Below are 15,712 nucleotides of genomic sequence, written 5' to 3'. Positions count from 1 at the left end.
AAATTGCATAACCAATGTTTTTACTAGGCTACGACCTTTACTCAAAAATATTCTATTAAAATGTCAAATAAGAAAGTAAACTAATTGTTGCGTTTCCAGTTAAACCACATTTGACCGATATAAAGATTAGTACAAGAGGGACATTTACAGGAGACATATGCAGAATGTCCCTTCCCAATAATTCTCCTGCCCTATTCATTCCACGACGCTAACTAAATTTCATATGCCGCAATAATTATTTTCAGAGACACCATAAATAAGATGGCATACATGCTGTAGAACAGGAAACAGCACAAGGGTACGCATCAGTAGAAATAGCAACTTCTAAGAAGGCGTCGAACTCGCATCATTTTTTCTTTCTTTTTGTAAGGCCTGCCATTCAACATTGTTTTCTTCTCCAGATGATAACACATGTTTCTTCACAAGACAGCCAGGGCCATCTTCTGGCTGCCAATGCACAATTCACTTTTCGGACATTGATGTGAATATTTTCGGCAGCCGTTGGTTCACAAGGTCGATAGGTATAAGCTCTCTTGGAGCCAAGAGCACATGTGTCTTCGCAAATAAAGAAACAAAACGCTTGTAAGCAGCAAAGTTGCTTCGTTATTATTTTAGCGTTTCTTTCAAGGTTGTAACAAACAATTGGATGCAACCAAGCAACGGCCGAATGGCTTTGACAAACATGGGTAAAAAAGCCTTACACTATGATGTATAAAAGCCGGAAAAACAAGGATGCCTAGCAGACCGAGTAGTGCATTGGAAGGGCAGCACCATGAGGTCTCTCAGCACCATCGCGCTGTTTGTTGGCCTTCTGGGTAAGCTTTCCGATGCTTTGGAACATTCTTAGCTCTGTATATCCATGCGTCAGGTGGGTGCCTAAATACAAAGGGCACGCAAATGCACTAATAGCGCTATCTTTCGTTATTTAATTATTTAGAGCAAAATAAAAGACGGCTATCTTACGATTAGCAAATTCTTTATGGGCCGCAGTCATCCTCCTCAGAAGTTATTGAAAGATAATTAATACTGCATAAGTTAGCAATGCCCCTTGCAAACTCCCTGTTAGACTGCTTTAGACAACAAAACGTGATCTCAAAATCATTCTTGTGTTTGTGTTAATGCAAAACTCCCGGTTTCGCAAAGGTATCAATTTACTCTCCAACTATGTGCTACGTCTGTAGTATGTACTTGGGGGGAGTATTTCACCTGGCTAAAACCACTGCCGAGATGGTTCGCTCCGTCGTTAATTTCACTGTATAATATAATAACAAAAAGCAGCAAGCAACACTAGCTTCAGCACACCTAATTAGAGTTTCGAAGCATCCTAGTATACAAAAATACCCCTCGATGCTATGGAAGCCTTGTCTCCAAGAGCTATACATAAAAACGGCTATAGTATTTTTTTGTTTGAAAAATATACGCATTCGTTAGAATAGAGTTTGTTGCAGTAATGGTGTAATGTGAAATCAGCGCGAAATTGAGCGAAGTAGAATCCATCACTTTTACAGAATGATAAACGGAACCTTTCTTTCTTCCAGCATGTTATGGAGTTGGGACCTCCCATGCTTTCAGTAAGTATAAACTAATGCTTAAAAAATGTTTGAAGGGAATTCAACGTCTAGTTGGCGTCTACGAACGATAATCTCTTGCTGGTGGAGTTGGCGGCGAGAATACGGCTGAGTCATCGCGCACGCATTCTATCGTTCGCCCTCTCGCGTGACGGGAGCAGCACTGCCTGAATATTTTGACTGCACTCTCGTCGGACTCGGCCCACAATTTTAGGCTGCACATACAGACACGAGACATGTTTTCAGACTTTACTACCTGCGGAATTGAACAACATTTTTAGACTGGATATGCCCACAAGAATGGCCAATATTTTAGGACTTCACGACTCTCGGGATCGGTACACATTTTTAGGCTCAACTGCGCCCGTAATTTGCCCGCGAAATAATCTAAAAAGAGATTCCCGATACGGGTTGATGGGGGTAATTCCCCACGGAAGACGCTGTCTTCAAAAACTAAATGTGTGCGCACTTTCTGCTGCAACGACCACAAGTTTCGCACCGACCGTTAAAAGCAAACGCTTCTTTTCACAAATGAGCAGCCTATATTAATATATAATGAACCTACTGTATTTAGAGCAGGTTAGCACAGACTAAACAATAAAAATAGAGCATGTCGCGATCGCCATATCATTATGTCAATGACCATCGCGAGAAACGGGCGCCCGAAGGCCCGTTTAAGTCAGCAATGTGTTATGGGCTAGGAGTTCATCCATTATAATTTTGTTCAGGCCAGAAGAGGACGTGTGATAAAAACAAAATTTATCCTTTTAGGCATACCTGCGACCGAACCAATGCTGACATGTTTTCAAACCGAGCGTTGTGACCGCTAAGTTCCACTATTTAGTCATATAAATTAAATTTAAAAGCGGCTTGTAAAGTGAAGACCATAGCATGAGCTAACTAATGACATCGTCAGTTACGGGAACAATCACATGGGCACAATGACACGCGTGCAAAGTACAGCATCAAATATTGTGCTAATCCTTTCAGGAATAAGTATCATGTTTATACGCTTAGAGATGACTAAACGCGAGAGAAAGCTATGAAGCTCCTTATAATGCAGTAACACTGCGGTTGGAAGTTAGTTTCAAAATATACATCCCTCAAATGGTGAGGATTTCAGGGATTTCAATTTAAGGAACTGAGAATAGTGCATTTACAATGCTACCATTCCGCATGTGTTTACCCCCACAGTTTACCCCCACGGCTCTTCTACAAAGTGATCTTTTTTTTAATTTCACCTTACGGTGGCAATATTGCTTTTTCATTGCATGTCCTCCCTTAAAATTTCATGTACAGAGTGTCCCACATAACTTTAGCCAAGAATTTAAAAACCAAAGGTGCGCTGTCAGCAAATTGAAACGAACGCATACTATTCGCAATAGCCTATAGTAGTAATTTAGACATTTTTCCACCATAACTCACTAATTAAACAAGTTTAATGACCCAACTTTTTAATTAATGACTGAAGACCCCAAGTATGATATGCAAATTTGTAGAGCACCTTCAGAAATCACCGGTCGAGTTGTTTCCTTTACGATACGCCTCCGGTAGTGCTTTTTTCCGGGTTGCAAAGAAAGCCCGCGAAATACGAAAAAAAAAAAGAACACGTGACAGAGCGCTTGCCCAGTGGTATCATGCTGCATGTAAGCGCGCGGTCCGGGGAACAAGGTTGGCTCCCCTCGCATGACGGCGAAAGCGCAAGCTGCTGGCCGAGCGCTGCCGATGAGATAAAGAACGCCCTGCCGTTTCGTCGTCCCCAGTCACGATGCAGCCGACGTTATTCCCCCACCGCACGCTTGAGAGCAGCACAATACCACTGCGCGAACACTCCGTCACGTGGATTTTTCAAATTTCACGGGCTTTCTTTGCAACCCGGAAAAAAGGACTACGTCAGACGTATCGTAAAGGAAACAACTCGATCGGTGGTTTCTGACGATGCTCTGCAAATCTGCATATCATACTTGGGGTGCTCAGCCAATAATTAAAAAGTTGGGTAATTAAATTTAACAAATAGTGAGGTATAGGGAAAACAAAAAAAAAAAAATGTCTGAGTTACTATAGGCTATTGCGAATAGTATGCGTTCGGTTCAATTTCCTTCTGACGCGTCTTTTATTTTTAATTTCTTTGCTCAAGTTATGTGGGACACCCTGTATACCCTTATCTGTGTATTCGTATATTTTTATGTTTTTTTTTTTCAGGAAAGGGTGGTTTTGGCAGCAGTATCTTTGGCTCTGACAGTGGACTGGGAGGTGGATACTCTGGAGGATTCGGTGTAGGAAGCTTGTTGGGTAGCGGAGGTACCTTCGGCCGTGGCTTCGGTGGTAGCTATGGCAGCGGCTATGATGGCGGGTACAGCGGAAGTGGCCTAGGTGGATTTGGCGGCGGCTACGGTGCAAATGGCTTCAGCGGAGGTTACGGAAGTGGATTAGGCGGATATGGCAGCAGATACGGAGGTAGTGGCTTCGGCGGCGGTGACTACGATCAGGAAGATGGATATAACCAAGGAAGTTTCGGCGGACGCGTACGCCGCCTGTTTGGCGGTAGCTCCAGGAGACGTAGGTTTGGCGGTGGACTAGGCCTCGGCAGTTACGGCAGCGACGAACAGGGAGGTCTGTTTAGTGGTGGCCTCGGCGGTTTGGGCAGCTCTCTCGGGGGTATGTATGGCATAGGTAGCGGCGGTTACTCCAACAGTCGACTAAGGCGCCTGTTGAGGCGCCTGCGAAGGCGAGGAAACCGAGGCTCATATGGCGGTAGCTTTGGCTATGGAGGCTTGGGCAGCGGCTCTTCCTGGAGTTCTGGCTTGGGAGGAGGTCTGGGTGGACTCGGTGGCCGCTACGGAAGCCGATATGGCAGCAGCGGACTCGGCGGAGGACTAGGAAGTGGGCTTTTCGGTGGCGGCGGATTATTCGGACGCTCGGGAAGCCGCTTGTTTGGACGTGGTCGATATGGGGGAGGCTTGTTTGGAGGAGGACTTGGACGAAGCGGATTTGGAGGAGGACTTGGAAGCAGCGGATTCGGAGGAGGCTACGGCAGCGGCAGTGGGTGGGGTGGTAGTTTCGGCGATGGCTGGCAGCAGTGGCACCAGCAATAAATGTAAACTTTGGACATGTGATTTCGAGTCAGTGTCACTTGGCTTACATGAACATTTTACCATTCTGCCATCTACCAGCTGCCTCGATTGAGCATGCTCTCTTATTTCTCCAAATGATAAACACCCTAGCGTTCTTAAATACGCAACAGCCACCTCCCCATGCTGCGGGATTTTTCTTGTTCGTACTTACACCTGCAGCAGAAAAGAATCAGCACAACTTACCCATTAGCGGAGAGGCGAGCTCGCGACACGCGGCGCTCTAGTTGCGGAGGAAGCTAATAATGAGAGTGCTGGGCACCATTGATGTTATAAAGCAGGTGACCGCAATAAAGCACTCAATCCAGGATAGCATTCATAAGGTATTTAAAATACGGGCATCACGATAGGCGCTGCTTACTGCCGGACAAACCCTGCTTTGAAACACGCATCGTACCTGGCACTCTCGTTATGGGTTATTGGCCTGTTCGTAAAGAAGAGCACCGAGTGTGGCACGTCGCAATTTGTGCTCCCGGTAACTAGTGCTCTTACAAACAATCTGCTTTTAGGAACACTTCTCACAGAAGAAAAGTTTTGTTAAAGACAAGGTCTTTCTTAGCCATTGACCACCACTTTTTGCGTTTCGGATAAGTCACTAGCGTCTAATCATGGGCAGGTCTCGGCGAAGGAGTAGCCTAAGAATGTGGGCCGGTATGTGCCCGTGGTACTGATCACCGTATCGTACAGCATATATATATATATATATATATATATATATATATATATATATATATATATATATATATATATATATATATATATATATATATATAGAGAGAGAGAGAGAGAGAGAGAGAGAGAGAGAGAGAGAGAGAGAGTCAGAGAGAGGGTAGTTCCACGGGCACATACCGGCCCACATCTTCAGGCTGATACTTCTCCGATATTGGCCCATGATAAGAGGCAAGTGACGTATGCGAATATATGAACATAAGAAGGTTCTCGACTCCGGCAACATTGATGCCTTCAGGTAACAAGTGTGCATTTACTGACCTAGCGGCCTTTACCGAAGAAGATGACGTACTCGTGACAACTGCGGCAGAAATGATGTTCCACATCCGCCGCCAAGGTTTGTAAGGGGTGGCACCGGCTAACACTCCTAGGGTTAGTCCTCGTAGTAATACATAAATAACTTGAAGGTGGATGGGAAAACGATGCCGCGGTAGCTCAATTGGTACAGCATCGCACGCCTAATGCGAAGACGTTTCTCTAATTCAAATATTAAGTACAAGTAACCTGTGTCGTACTTCGTGTCTTTGTATGTTTACTTATTATGATATGTTTACACACACACACACACACACACACACACACACACACACACACACACACACACATATATATATATATATATATATATATATATATATATATATCATATTATTTAATAAATTAACATGGCCCGACGGTAGGACTTGAACAGCGGATCTCCTGCACAGCAACCTGACGCTCTAAAGAATAGACCACGGGCTCAAGCTCCAGCAGGCGCAGTAGAACACCCATAAAAATATTCCGCTTGCAAGCCAGCGCATTGAGGCACTTGGAGCATTTTTTTTCCACTATTAAGTACATGGACGCTCTTCCACCTTAACGATTATTATACTGAAAAATTATGATTTCCGTAAGTTTTCATACGTTTTCTGAAGAACATTATTCACATTATCTGTACGTTTCCCCTTCGCATCACAACACGAACGTCAGGTGGTGAAATATGTCCAGGCGTTTTCATGTTCCATTTGGACAGACTGCTCCCCAGACGCAGCTGTATTGTAAGACCTCAATTTGGAGAGCTTCGCTTGCGCGGAACTAATTGTAACACAGCTATCCAGGCCCTGTCAGCTTGAGTCATGGTTTTCATGCACGTAGTAGCCATCATATTGCCTATGGGTGCTAGATTTTTTTTGCAGCGAAGAACCACGTCTCTCACAGCGCTGAAACATCACTCTGCATATTAACTGTCAGAGCGCCAGCCGAGAAGCTCCATCGAAACGGTGTTAGCAATGAATCAAGGTGGGCCCCCATGCATACCAATATCTTTCCTAAGGTTACATGTATGGCACATGTTGCAGCTCAACGCCACGGAAGCGCACACGCTGTGCTGGAGAAACAGGTGGCGGAGAGAGATTTACGAAGAAAATACAGCTTGCGTTGAATGGGAAGGGATGAGGAGCGGCAACCTAATTGATATCAACAAAGAACTGAGACAGGGGTGACCTCTATCCTCGTTGTTTTTTGCCATGAATATTGGGTTTAATATCAGATACAAACAGGCGCATACAGTAGTAGCGCAGCAGTTTCCATGTTTTTTTAATGCTGACGACATTGTGTTTTTAGCTAACAAGCAAACTGATATTAAACGGTTGGGTAGCCTCTGTGGTAAGGAGGCGAGAAGTTAGGTCTGCAAGTTACCATACAAAAATTTGTTATTATGGTTTTCAAAAAAACAGTGAACAGACAGCGTCAAATACATGGAGTAAATGAATATAAATACCTTGTTATGTGGATAATATATATATCGAAACGCAGGATAAGAAATAACAGCAAAGCGTAAGAGAAATGCGGCCGTAATCAAACACAGAGCGGTATAGGGAAAAATTGATACGAGGGGCTCTGGGGTATGTAGAAAGGTGTAATTGTTTGAGGACTAACATCTTGAAATGCAGTTGTTTGCTTGAAGTAAGGGTACAATCAGGACTCAATGGCCACCAAAGGTCTGTGGGACGCCTCACAGTGGGCGTTTCGGGAAGACTACACATTAAGCTGTGCAGGGTGATATCGGTTCGACAAGTTTTTAAGGTGGGGGAAGCTCAGAGTGAAATTGATTATAAAGAAAGATTGAGGAAGATGGAACAAAGAAAATGGGCTGGGAAAGCGTTCAGGTATTTGTGCAGCAAAAACAATAATTCGATGTGGAAGCAAAGGACTACGAACCGTAACAGCAAGTGTGCGACGGGTATGGGGAACAACATGTAAACAAAGATCGTCAAGCGCGAAGACAGACAGGCTGAGGTGGTCTCATGAGTGGAGGCAATAGAAAAGAGACATGTTATGAGTAAGTACTTAAGAGGAAAAAACAAAACCAACAAGGAAATAATTTATGGTAACTGAAAAGAAAGCTGAGTACTTCTGGAAGCGAGATCAGGACGCTTAATACATGAACTTACAATACGAAATACAACAAGGAAGGAGAATCATGTGCATTCTGCGGTAAAACTAGGGAAACGATGGGGCACGGATTATCAGAATGTCAAGATATAGGCCCAGCGGCCGAGTTAGGTTCATCTGGCTTCCCAGAAGCCGTTAGTTTCAGCGAGAGCAGGGGGAAAGTAAACATGCCACAATAGATATTAGTAACGGCGATTGGAAGATTGGTGGTAGAAAACTAGGGAAACGACAACCAAAAGAGGTGTACAGAAACAAGGTTCCCAATTTGAGTTCAGAAATATTGGTAATGGGAATATTTCGTGTTTTTCCTTTCCTTTTTTATTTTCTTTAGCACAGGTAGGACATTAGGCAAGATTAGATTATTGGGTTTTACGTGCCAAAACCACTTTCTAATTATGAGGCACGCCGTAGTGGAGGACTCCGGAAATTTTGACCACCTGGGGTTCTTTAACGTGCACCTAAATCTAAGTACACGGGTGTTTTCGCATTTCGCCCCCATTGAAATGCGGCCGCCGTGGCCGGGATTCGATCCCGCGACCTCGTGCTCAGCAGTCTAACACCATAGCCACTGAGCAACCACGGCGGGTAGGACATTAGGCAATATAATAACAAAAGCTTGGTGGCGCCACCTATCACCGCGTTCCAATGAGGGCCTCACAGCATCCATCCATCTCTCCAGCTGAGGCTAAGCAACAACGCCTTCAAAAACCCTGAAGTTCAACAGCACGAAGTGTACGCACCCATCGTGCCCGCCGTGAGCTTGCCGCAGTACAGGAACCCGAGGCTACCACGAGGCCGACGCAAGGCGACAACGCCTTGTGTTCCAATTCCAGTGGATGCTGCTCATGATGATCCTGTTTTTCTATCCATGTGTTTCTGCGCACGTCACCCCACACGAGCTTACTTAAGCGGGCTTATGTTTACTGCAATTCACGCTGCTGCTAAAACAACGAGCCTTCGGGCATTATTCTAACATGTGTTCTCACATGTTAAGGCGTAGCGCCAAATTTCCATCGAACTCACCGGCATACCCAAGACCGCCATCACAACGCAGTTTGGCTTGTTTGAGTATCTGTGGATGCCTTTTGGACTCCGCAGTTCGGCTCAAACTTCCAGCGGTTCTTCGCTGGGATCACGCGGGGCCTTCTTACTGTGTTCACGTACCTTGATGATGTCCTCATCGCTAGCCCTACGCTTGAATATCATGATCGCCACCTACGTGCTTTGTTCCAACGTATACAGCAGTACGGCCTTGTGAAGTCCTCTAACTGTGTTTTTAGCGCAACTGGGCTCCAGTTTTTGGGCCATCACATATTATTGCAGGGTATACGTCCTCTCCCGATCCACGTTAAGACCACCAAGGATTTCTCCCAGCTTCCAACACTGCCCCAGTTACGCCAATTCTTGGGGCTTGTGAATTTTTCCAGGTGCTTTATACCAAACTACGCAGAGCTGCTTCGCCCACGCACCGACTTTCTTCGTTCAACCGCCAGCCCGCCCTCTGCCATTTCTTGGTCATTAGGAGCCCAGGTCGCCATTACTGTTGTCAAGCAAGCAGCCACGAATGCCGTCCTTCTTATCCATCCGCGCAGCAACGCCCCTACTCGGTTGATGGCGGATGCCTCCAGCGTGGCCATCGGTGCCGTCGGCCTCGTCGGTGCCGTCTTACAGCAGTGCATCAACTCCGAGTGTAGACCTTCGATTTTTTACTCTCGGCTAGCTAGCGATCCGCCCAGCGCCTATCGCTAGCCATGCTCGAACATTCGTTGCCAAGTGCGTTGGAGGCTACCAAAGCCTTTCTTTCAAACACAGGCCTTGAACTCTCCCCCGCTAAATCAGAGCTACTGTTATACCGCCAGTCCAGAAAAGGGGTCAGAAACCTTGCATCTCTGGAAACTCTACAAATTCGAACTAAGAATGGGCATCGTATCCCGAGGATGGACTTGGTCAAGATTCTAGGTCTTCTCATTGATGCCAAGGGCCGTAACTCGACGGCCCTCAACAGGCTCACTGGACAGGCTAGTGATGTCCTAATACTTTTAGCCCACGTCTCAAATAGAAGAGGCGGTCTCAAAGAGGACAATTCGCTCACAGCTTATCAGTCATTCTTGCTGAGTCATGTTATCTACATCGCGCCGTACCTTATTTAGGCTAAAGTGGAAAATGTCAAGCTCGACTCCCTAATCAGAAGCGGCCCCAAGCGCGTGCTCGGCCTTCCGCAGTCCACAAGCACTGAGAAGCTGCTGGAACTAGGATTCCATAACACCATCGATGAAATAATAGAAGCCCACACAGCGGCTCAAATAATGACACCTTTGATACACTAAGCCAGGGATCAAGATTTTAGAAGAATCGGGAATCCAACCGAGACATGAACCGGCTAGCTTGACCCGGGGAACCAGAACTCACATCATGGTTGACCCCGTCCAGCGAAAGATCCACCCAGTGCATAACGAGGGTAGAAGATTCGTGAGAGCGAAGTCCATCCCTTAAAAAGATAAATCAGCAGAAACTAGATGCCCTGTTCGTCGATGCAGTGGGGATAAGTTCGCTGTCTCGGTGGTCAGTGCAGCCTATGTTTATGCGAAGTTTGCCCACGTGCCGGAGGAAGCGGCGATAACTCTGGCTTTTCATAGCTCAAAAGGTTCCGCTATCGTCTTCTCGAACTCGCGCACGGTGGTTAAATCCTTCTCGTCCGCCCTCGTGTCTGAACAGGCTTACAGTATTGTGAACAAAGCACTTGAAAGAACTAGGGAGAGCAGCGAAGGAAGGTGCCACATCTGATGGTTCCCGGCCCATCTAGATAGCTCAATTAACCCGCTCGGATGTTATCCTAGCGAGCAGGCCCACCGGAGAGCGCGCGATTTCACGTACCGCGCTGTCGTGGGTATCCAGACTTGGAACGAGGTCAACATCCACAAAGATCCAGTGCGTACATTCCACGAAACTGTTTCCCATTATCGACTGGGTAGGAGGACGTTTCCACTCCCTCACTCCAAATTGAACAAACCGCAGGCTAGCACACTCAGACTTCTGCAAACCCATTCGGATTCCACTCCTCGGTCTCTTCACAGGATACATCCTGACTACTCACAGTCGTGCCCCAAACGTGGTCATGACTCATGCTCTTTTGAACACCTGTTCTGGCTGTGCGCAGCCCTTAACACCTCTCCACCCATCACGAAAGAACAATGGGAGGAATCCCTCAAAAGCGGCAATGTCCACATTCAACTCCAGGCTGTCCAGAGTGCCCACAACATTGCGGCGACCCTTCATCGCCAGGTCCCATCGTGGGCGGAGCCGCCGACTTGATCTTCAACTGCCTTCAGGTTTGGTTCCCCCAAATCTCAGTCCCTCAGGACTCAAATAAAGTTCTTGTCATGTCATGTCGGCACCTACGTCCTGCTGAGGCCCGCTACAGCTTGTTCGGCCGATAACAACTATCCATATACGCTGCGCTACACCACTTAAGGAATTTTCTGGAAGGACGCCAGTTTTACGTGCGGACCGATCATAAGCCACTGGAGTATGTTTTCTGCACCAACTCATCGAAGTACGTGTGACGCGAACTCTGCCATTTCCCTCATATTTCGGAATTTGCAACTGACATCCGCCAAGGGAAAGGTGCCTACAACACTGCCGCTGATGCCCTTTCTCGTACAGCCGCGGTTGACTCTCCATCTTCAACCCTCGACTGGGCCATATTCTCTTCCGGACATCAGGATCACAGACAGCTCGCTGCTGTCTCACCGCACCCCCGTTCTCTCCGACTACGGCTTGTGCCCCATCCATGCTCCCCTGAGCCCCTGTGGCGCGATGTCGCAGCAGAGCTGCCCCGACCCTAATTCACTACGTCGCCCCATTTTCCACTCTCTGCACATGTCACCCAGGTATTCAGACTATTCAGCGCCTTATCACTCAGCGCTATGTGTGGCGCAAAATTAAGGCCAATGTGCGCACTTGGACGCGCACGTGTCTGCCTTGCCAGACGACAAAGGTCTCCCTTCATACGACGACGCCGTCCCCAAGCCTTCCTTCCACCCGGCGGTCGTTTCGACCATGCTCAACTAGACATCGTAGTCTCTCTATCCGTGTCTCAAGATTACAGTTATATACTCACCATGGTCAAACATTTCACGCACTGGCCGAAGGCTGTTCTTATTCATGACGTCACCGCTGGGACTTCTTTCTGCGCTTTCATTTCGGCGTGGGTATCTCGCGTTGGTTGTCCTGCCACCCTGACAACAGGCTGTGGACGCCAATTTTAGTTCTCCCTTTTTTCATGCCTTAATCGCGTTCAGGGCGTTAGATATTGCCGTACCACTGCGTATAACCCGTGTGCCCACATCGCCCTCACCGATAATTGAAGGCCACCCTGGCTACCTGCCCCAATGCGCCACCTGGGTATACACCTTGCCCTTTTTGCTCCTGGGTTTACAGGTCATCCTACGGGAAAACCTACAGTGCTCAGAAGCACAGCTGGTGTTTTGTAGTTCTCTGCGTCTCCCGGGAGAGTTCTTTACACCAACGCAGCTACTAGCCAAGCCATAAGCATTCCTACAGCGTCTGCTGGAGTGTGTTGACGACCTCCAGCCCACTCCACCCCGTTATCATGCCACAATAAAATCTTCGTGCATCACGACCTGGGTACTTCCACACAGGTTTCCGTGCGCCGCGACGTTGTCCGACCACTGCTAACCCCGGACCATTCCGCGTCCTCCATAGCACTCTACTACAGAACGGCCGTGAAGAGACAGTAAGCATAGACCGCCTTCAGCCGGCTTACGCGAAGACCGTGATGGAAAGCCTCGCATCACCGCCTGACCTCATGCTAGAGTGTCATAGCCGGCCCTCAGTCCGGTTTCAACTTCCAGTCTAGGCGGGAGGCCTTCTAGCGCCCTACTTTGGGCGGCGCCTAGAACCCGGATAGCGTGCGCCCGCATGGAAAGGACATAAAAAAGGCGCCTGGTCGTGGCACACGAAGCGTCGGCTCGCTGTTCTATTCCGGCGTCGATTCTGGAGAGCTATCTTTCTCTTTCGCTCCTGAGACAGAATCATACAGGCTAAATAGTGATATTTAAATAATAAATGAATAAAACTGTCCCACGGCCGGATAAGGAAAGAGCACATCTGGCAGATTATCCTGATACTGTAGCAATTAGTCCACGAACACTTTTCCGCTTTGCGTCGGACCTCATGTATGGATTGTATATTTGACAAGCTAAAGCCACCAAGTTATTTAACATTTACTAGCAAGTCGCCATACGTCAAGATGCTGGCCAATGTCAAAGATTGTGGAGGAAAAAAACATTGGGTAAGTCGTTCCTCCTACTGCCCTCACGCGAAGAGTGGCAAGACAAAGTATGATGCGCCAGTGACTCCACCCCTATCTCAACCCAACTCGCGCGGGAAGATTGTCTTTTGTCGACGTTAACTGCAGGTTGAACTGCCATTCAACTTCTATTATTACGCGTACTGAATCTGTTTCAGTATCATGAATTTGTTTATTTGCAGTACCCGTAAGGACCCTAACTTGAATGCGTTGCATAAGGACTGTGGAGGGCAGGACAAACTGTCGCCGATTGTTCAACATGTTTTTGATTGAACAACAAACGTAATTTTTTTACCACGGCACACGTTCGCTTCTTCTGCATGATAAATATTGCTACGGAACAGTAATTGCGATTCCGAAGAGGCAAGTAGTGTGAAGACGACGACGACGATTGGAGGCTAGCGCGGGCTGTTGCTTCTTGGCCAAGTGCGGTGTATTCCCTTGTAAATACACTTGTATATAGTTTTTCGTCTGCGTCTTCCTACGTAACATATCTGGTGGAGGTGGACGCTCCCTGCACCTCGTCACGGAGCTTCGCAGTGGACGGTACATCGAGCATTCCTTCATGGCTCCCGGCGACGACAACACGACTCAGCCGCCTCCGACTCCTGTTGCCACTTCCACGACCTACATCGCTCTCCGCGCTCCCCGTGATCCTGGCGTAATCTCGGGCAAAGATGGGGAATACGTCGAGGACTGGGTCAGCCTATACGAACATGTCAGCCGCAAAAGCCGGTGGAACCCTACTATTATGCTCGCCAACGTAGTCTGTTACCTCGGTGACACACCTCGAATTTGGTTTCGGACGCACTAAGATGAGCTCACCAGTGGGATTCGCTTAAGCAAAAGCTCCGAGACTTGTTCGGCAACCCGTACGGTCACCAACTTGGCGCGCAGAAGGCGTTATTCGGCCGTGTGCAGACGTCAACACAGCCCTACGTCACGTACATTCAGGACGTTTAGCTCTGTGCCGCAAAGTTGACAAACACATGACTGAGTCCGACAAGGTTTCCGACATCTTCAAAGGCATTGCCGATGACACCTTCAGCTTGCTCGTTTTCAACAACGTGGGGACGGTGGATACAGTTATAAAGGAGTGCCGCCACCTGGAACCCGCTAAAAGCCGATGTATCGACTAGCAGTTTGCCCGTCTGCCCAACACCCCAACGACATCTTTACCGACGCTCCTCGTCCCAACAACACTGGCGATGTTACCAGGATCGTGCGGCGTGAGATCGAGGCCGCCTATCCGGCTGCCTTCGACTCCACCTCCTCCAACAGTCACGGTTTACCTGATCCAGGCAGTTGTCCGCCAGTAGTTTGCAAACATGGGTCTTCACACCATCTGCTCAGCCCATCGCCCTGATACCCACCCTGCTTCTTCGATTCCGCCCCGTCCAGCATCTTAGCACCCACCACGTTTCCGCGACCCATCTGAATGGCGCACTGCTGACGACAAGTCCATTTGTTTTTACTGCCGTCGAATTGGGCACATTTCTCGGCACTGTCGCAGTTCTGGAGTTACCCGACCCGGTCTACTTATGCTGCCTACTCTCGTCCCCCAGGTGGCTCTTCTCGTCCCTATGCCGCACGCTCCCATGATGCCGCCACTGATTCTCTTGCGCTGAACCGCCTTTATTCTCGTTCGCCTTCGCCCCAACCACGACAATCTCACTCTCCCCAGCCCCTTCGCTCCTTTTCGCCAACTCCCTTCGGACGCCGCTCCCAGCCGGCAAACTAGACGATGCAGTGCCTCAAGGTGAGGCTGTATTTCTCCCTACGCCGCTAAATAGTCTACTGTCGTTACCCACTCATCTGAACCTTCTTGACGTGCAAATCGGTGGTGTTTCTGTATCTGCTCTTATAGACACGGGGACGCATTTGCCGGTAATGAGCGCTGACCTTCGTGACCACCTGAAGAAAATAATCATGCCCGCCACGACGCTTGTTTTCCGTGTCGCCGATGGCGGAACAGCCCCCATAATTGGTATGTGTGCCGCCTATTCACAGTCATTGCCCACTGTCCTCATGACATCATCCTCGGCTTAGCCTTCCTCTCTGCACATTCAGCTCTCATTGATTGTTCCGCCAGCACTCTCCGCCTTGACCTGCCTGTTCTAGATCCCGTTGAACCACACCCCAGTCGCCTCAGTTCCGTCGAATTCGTTCGCTGGCCACCTTCGGCACTGACTTACGCTGCCTTAGTGTCATCCCAGCAGCGCCCGGCGGTCACTAAATCGCGGTTCCTATGCAAGACATCCTCCTTACACACGGGATCCCAGTACCTCATACAGTTTTATCTATTACGGTGAACAGCGTCTGCCTTGCCGTGGGCAATTTTGGCTTGACGACACAAGTGCTCCCACGCGGGATGTCTCTGGCCCAGCTTTGGACATTCGAGGATCGATCAGTAGCATCTATTGCAGTAGACGACAATTCAGCCGTTCCTCCTCTACCATCGCAGTCGGCAATGATTGCGCCCGACATGCCATCCGAGCACGCTCGTCAGCTCAACCGCG

The 15,712-nt window shown here is 48.2% G+C and overlaps 1 protein-coding gene across 1 annotated transcript; it reads left to right on the top strand.

Moving 5' to 3' along the window:
* Positions 1-738: 738 nt before the first annotated feature.
* On the top strand, positions 739-4,669 carry LOC126525136 (uncharacterized). Its single transcript, XM_050173190.3, has 3 exons — positions 739-815; positions 1,539-1,571; positions 3,771-4,669. Exons 1-3 carry the CDS (start codon positions 773-775, stop codon positions 4,661-4,663), a joined length of 969 nt encoding a protein of 322 aa, XP_050029147.2. The 5' UTR covers positions 739-772; the 3' UTR covers positions 4,664-4,669.
* Positions 4,670-15,712: the final 11,043 nt, after the last annotated feature.

Source organism: Dermacentor andersoni, chromosome 3, assembly GCF_023375885.2.
Source record: "Dermacentor andersoni chromosome 3, qqDerAnde1_hic_scaffold, whole genome shotgun sequence".
Lineage (NCBI taxonomy): Eukaryota > Metazoa > Arthropoda > Arachnida > Ixodida > Ixodidae > Dermacentor > Dermacentor andersoni.
This window is presented reverse-complemented; position numbering and strand designations above follow the sequence as displayed.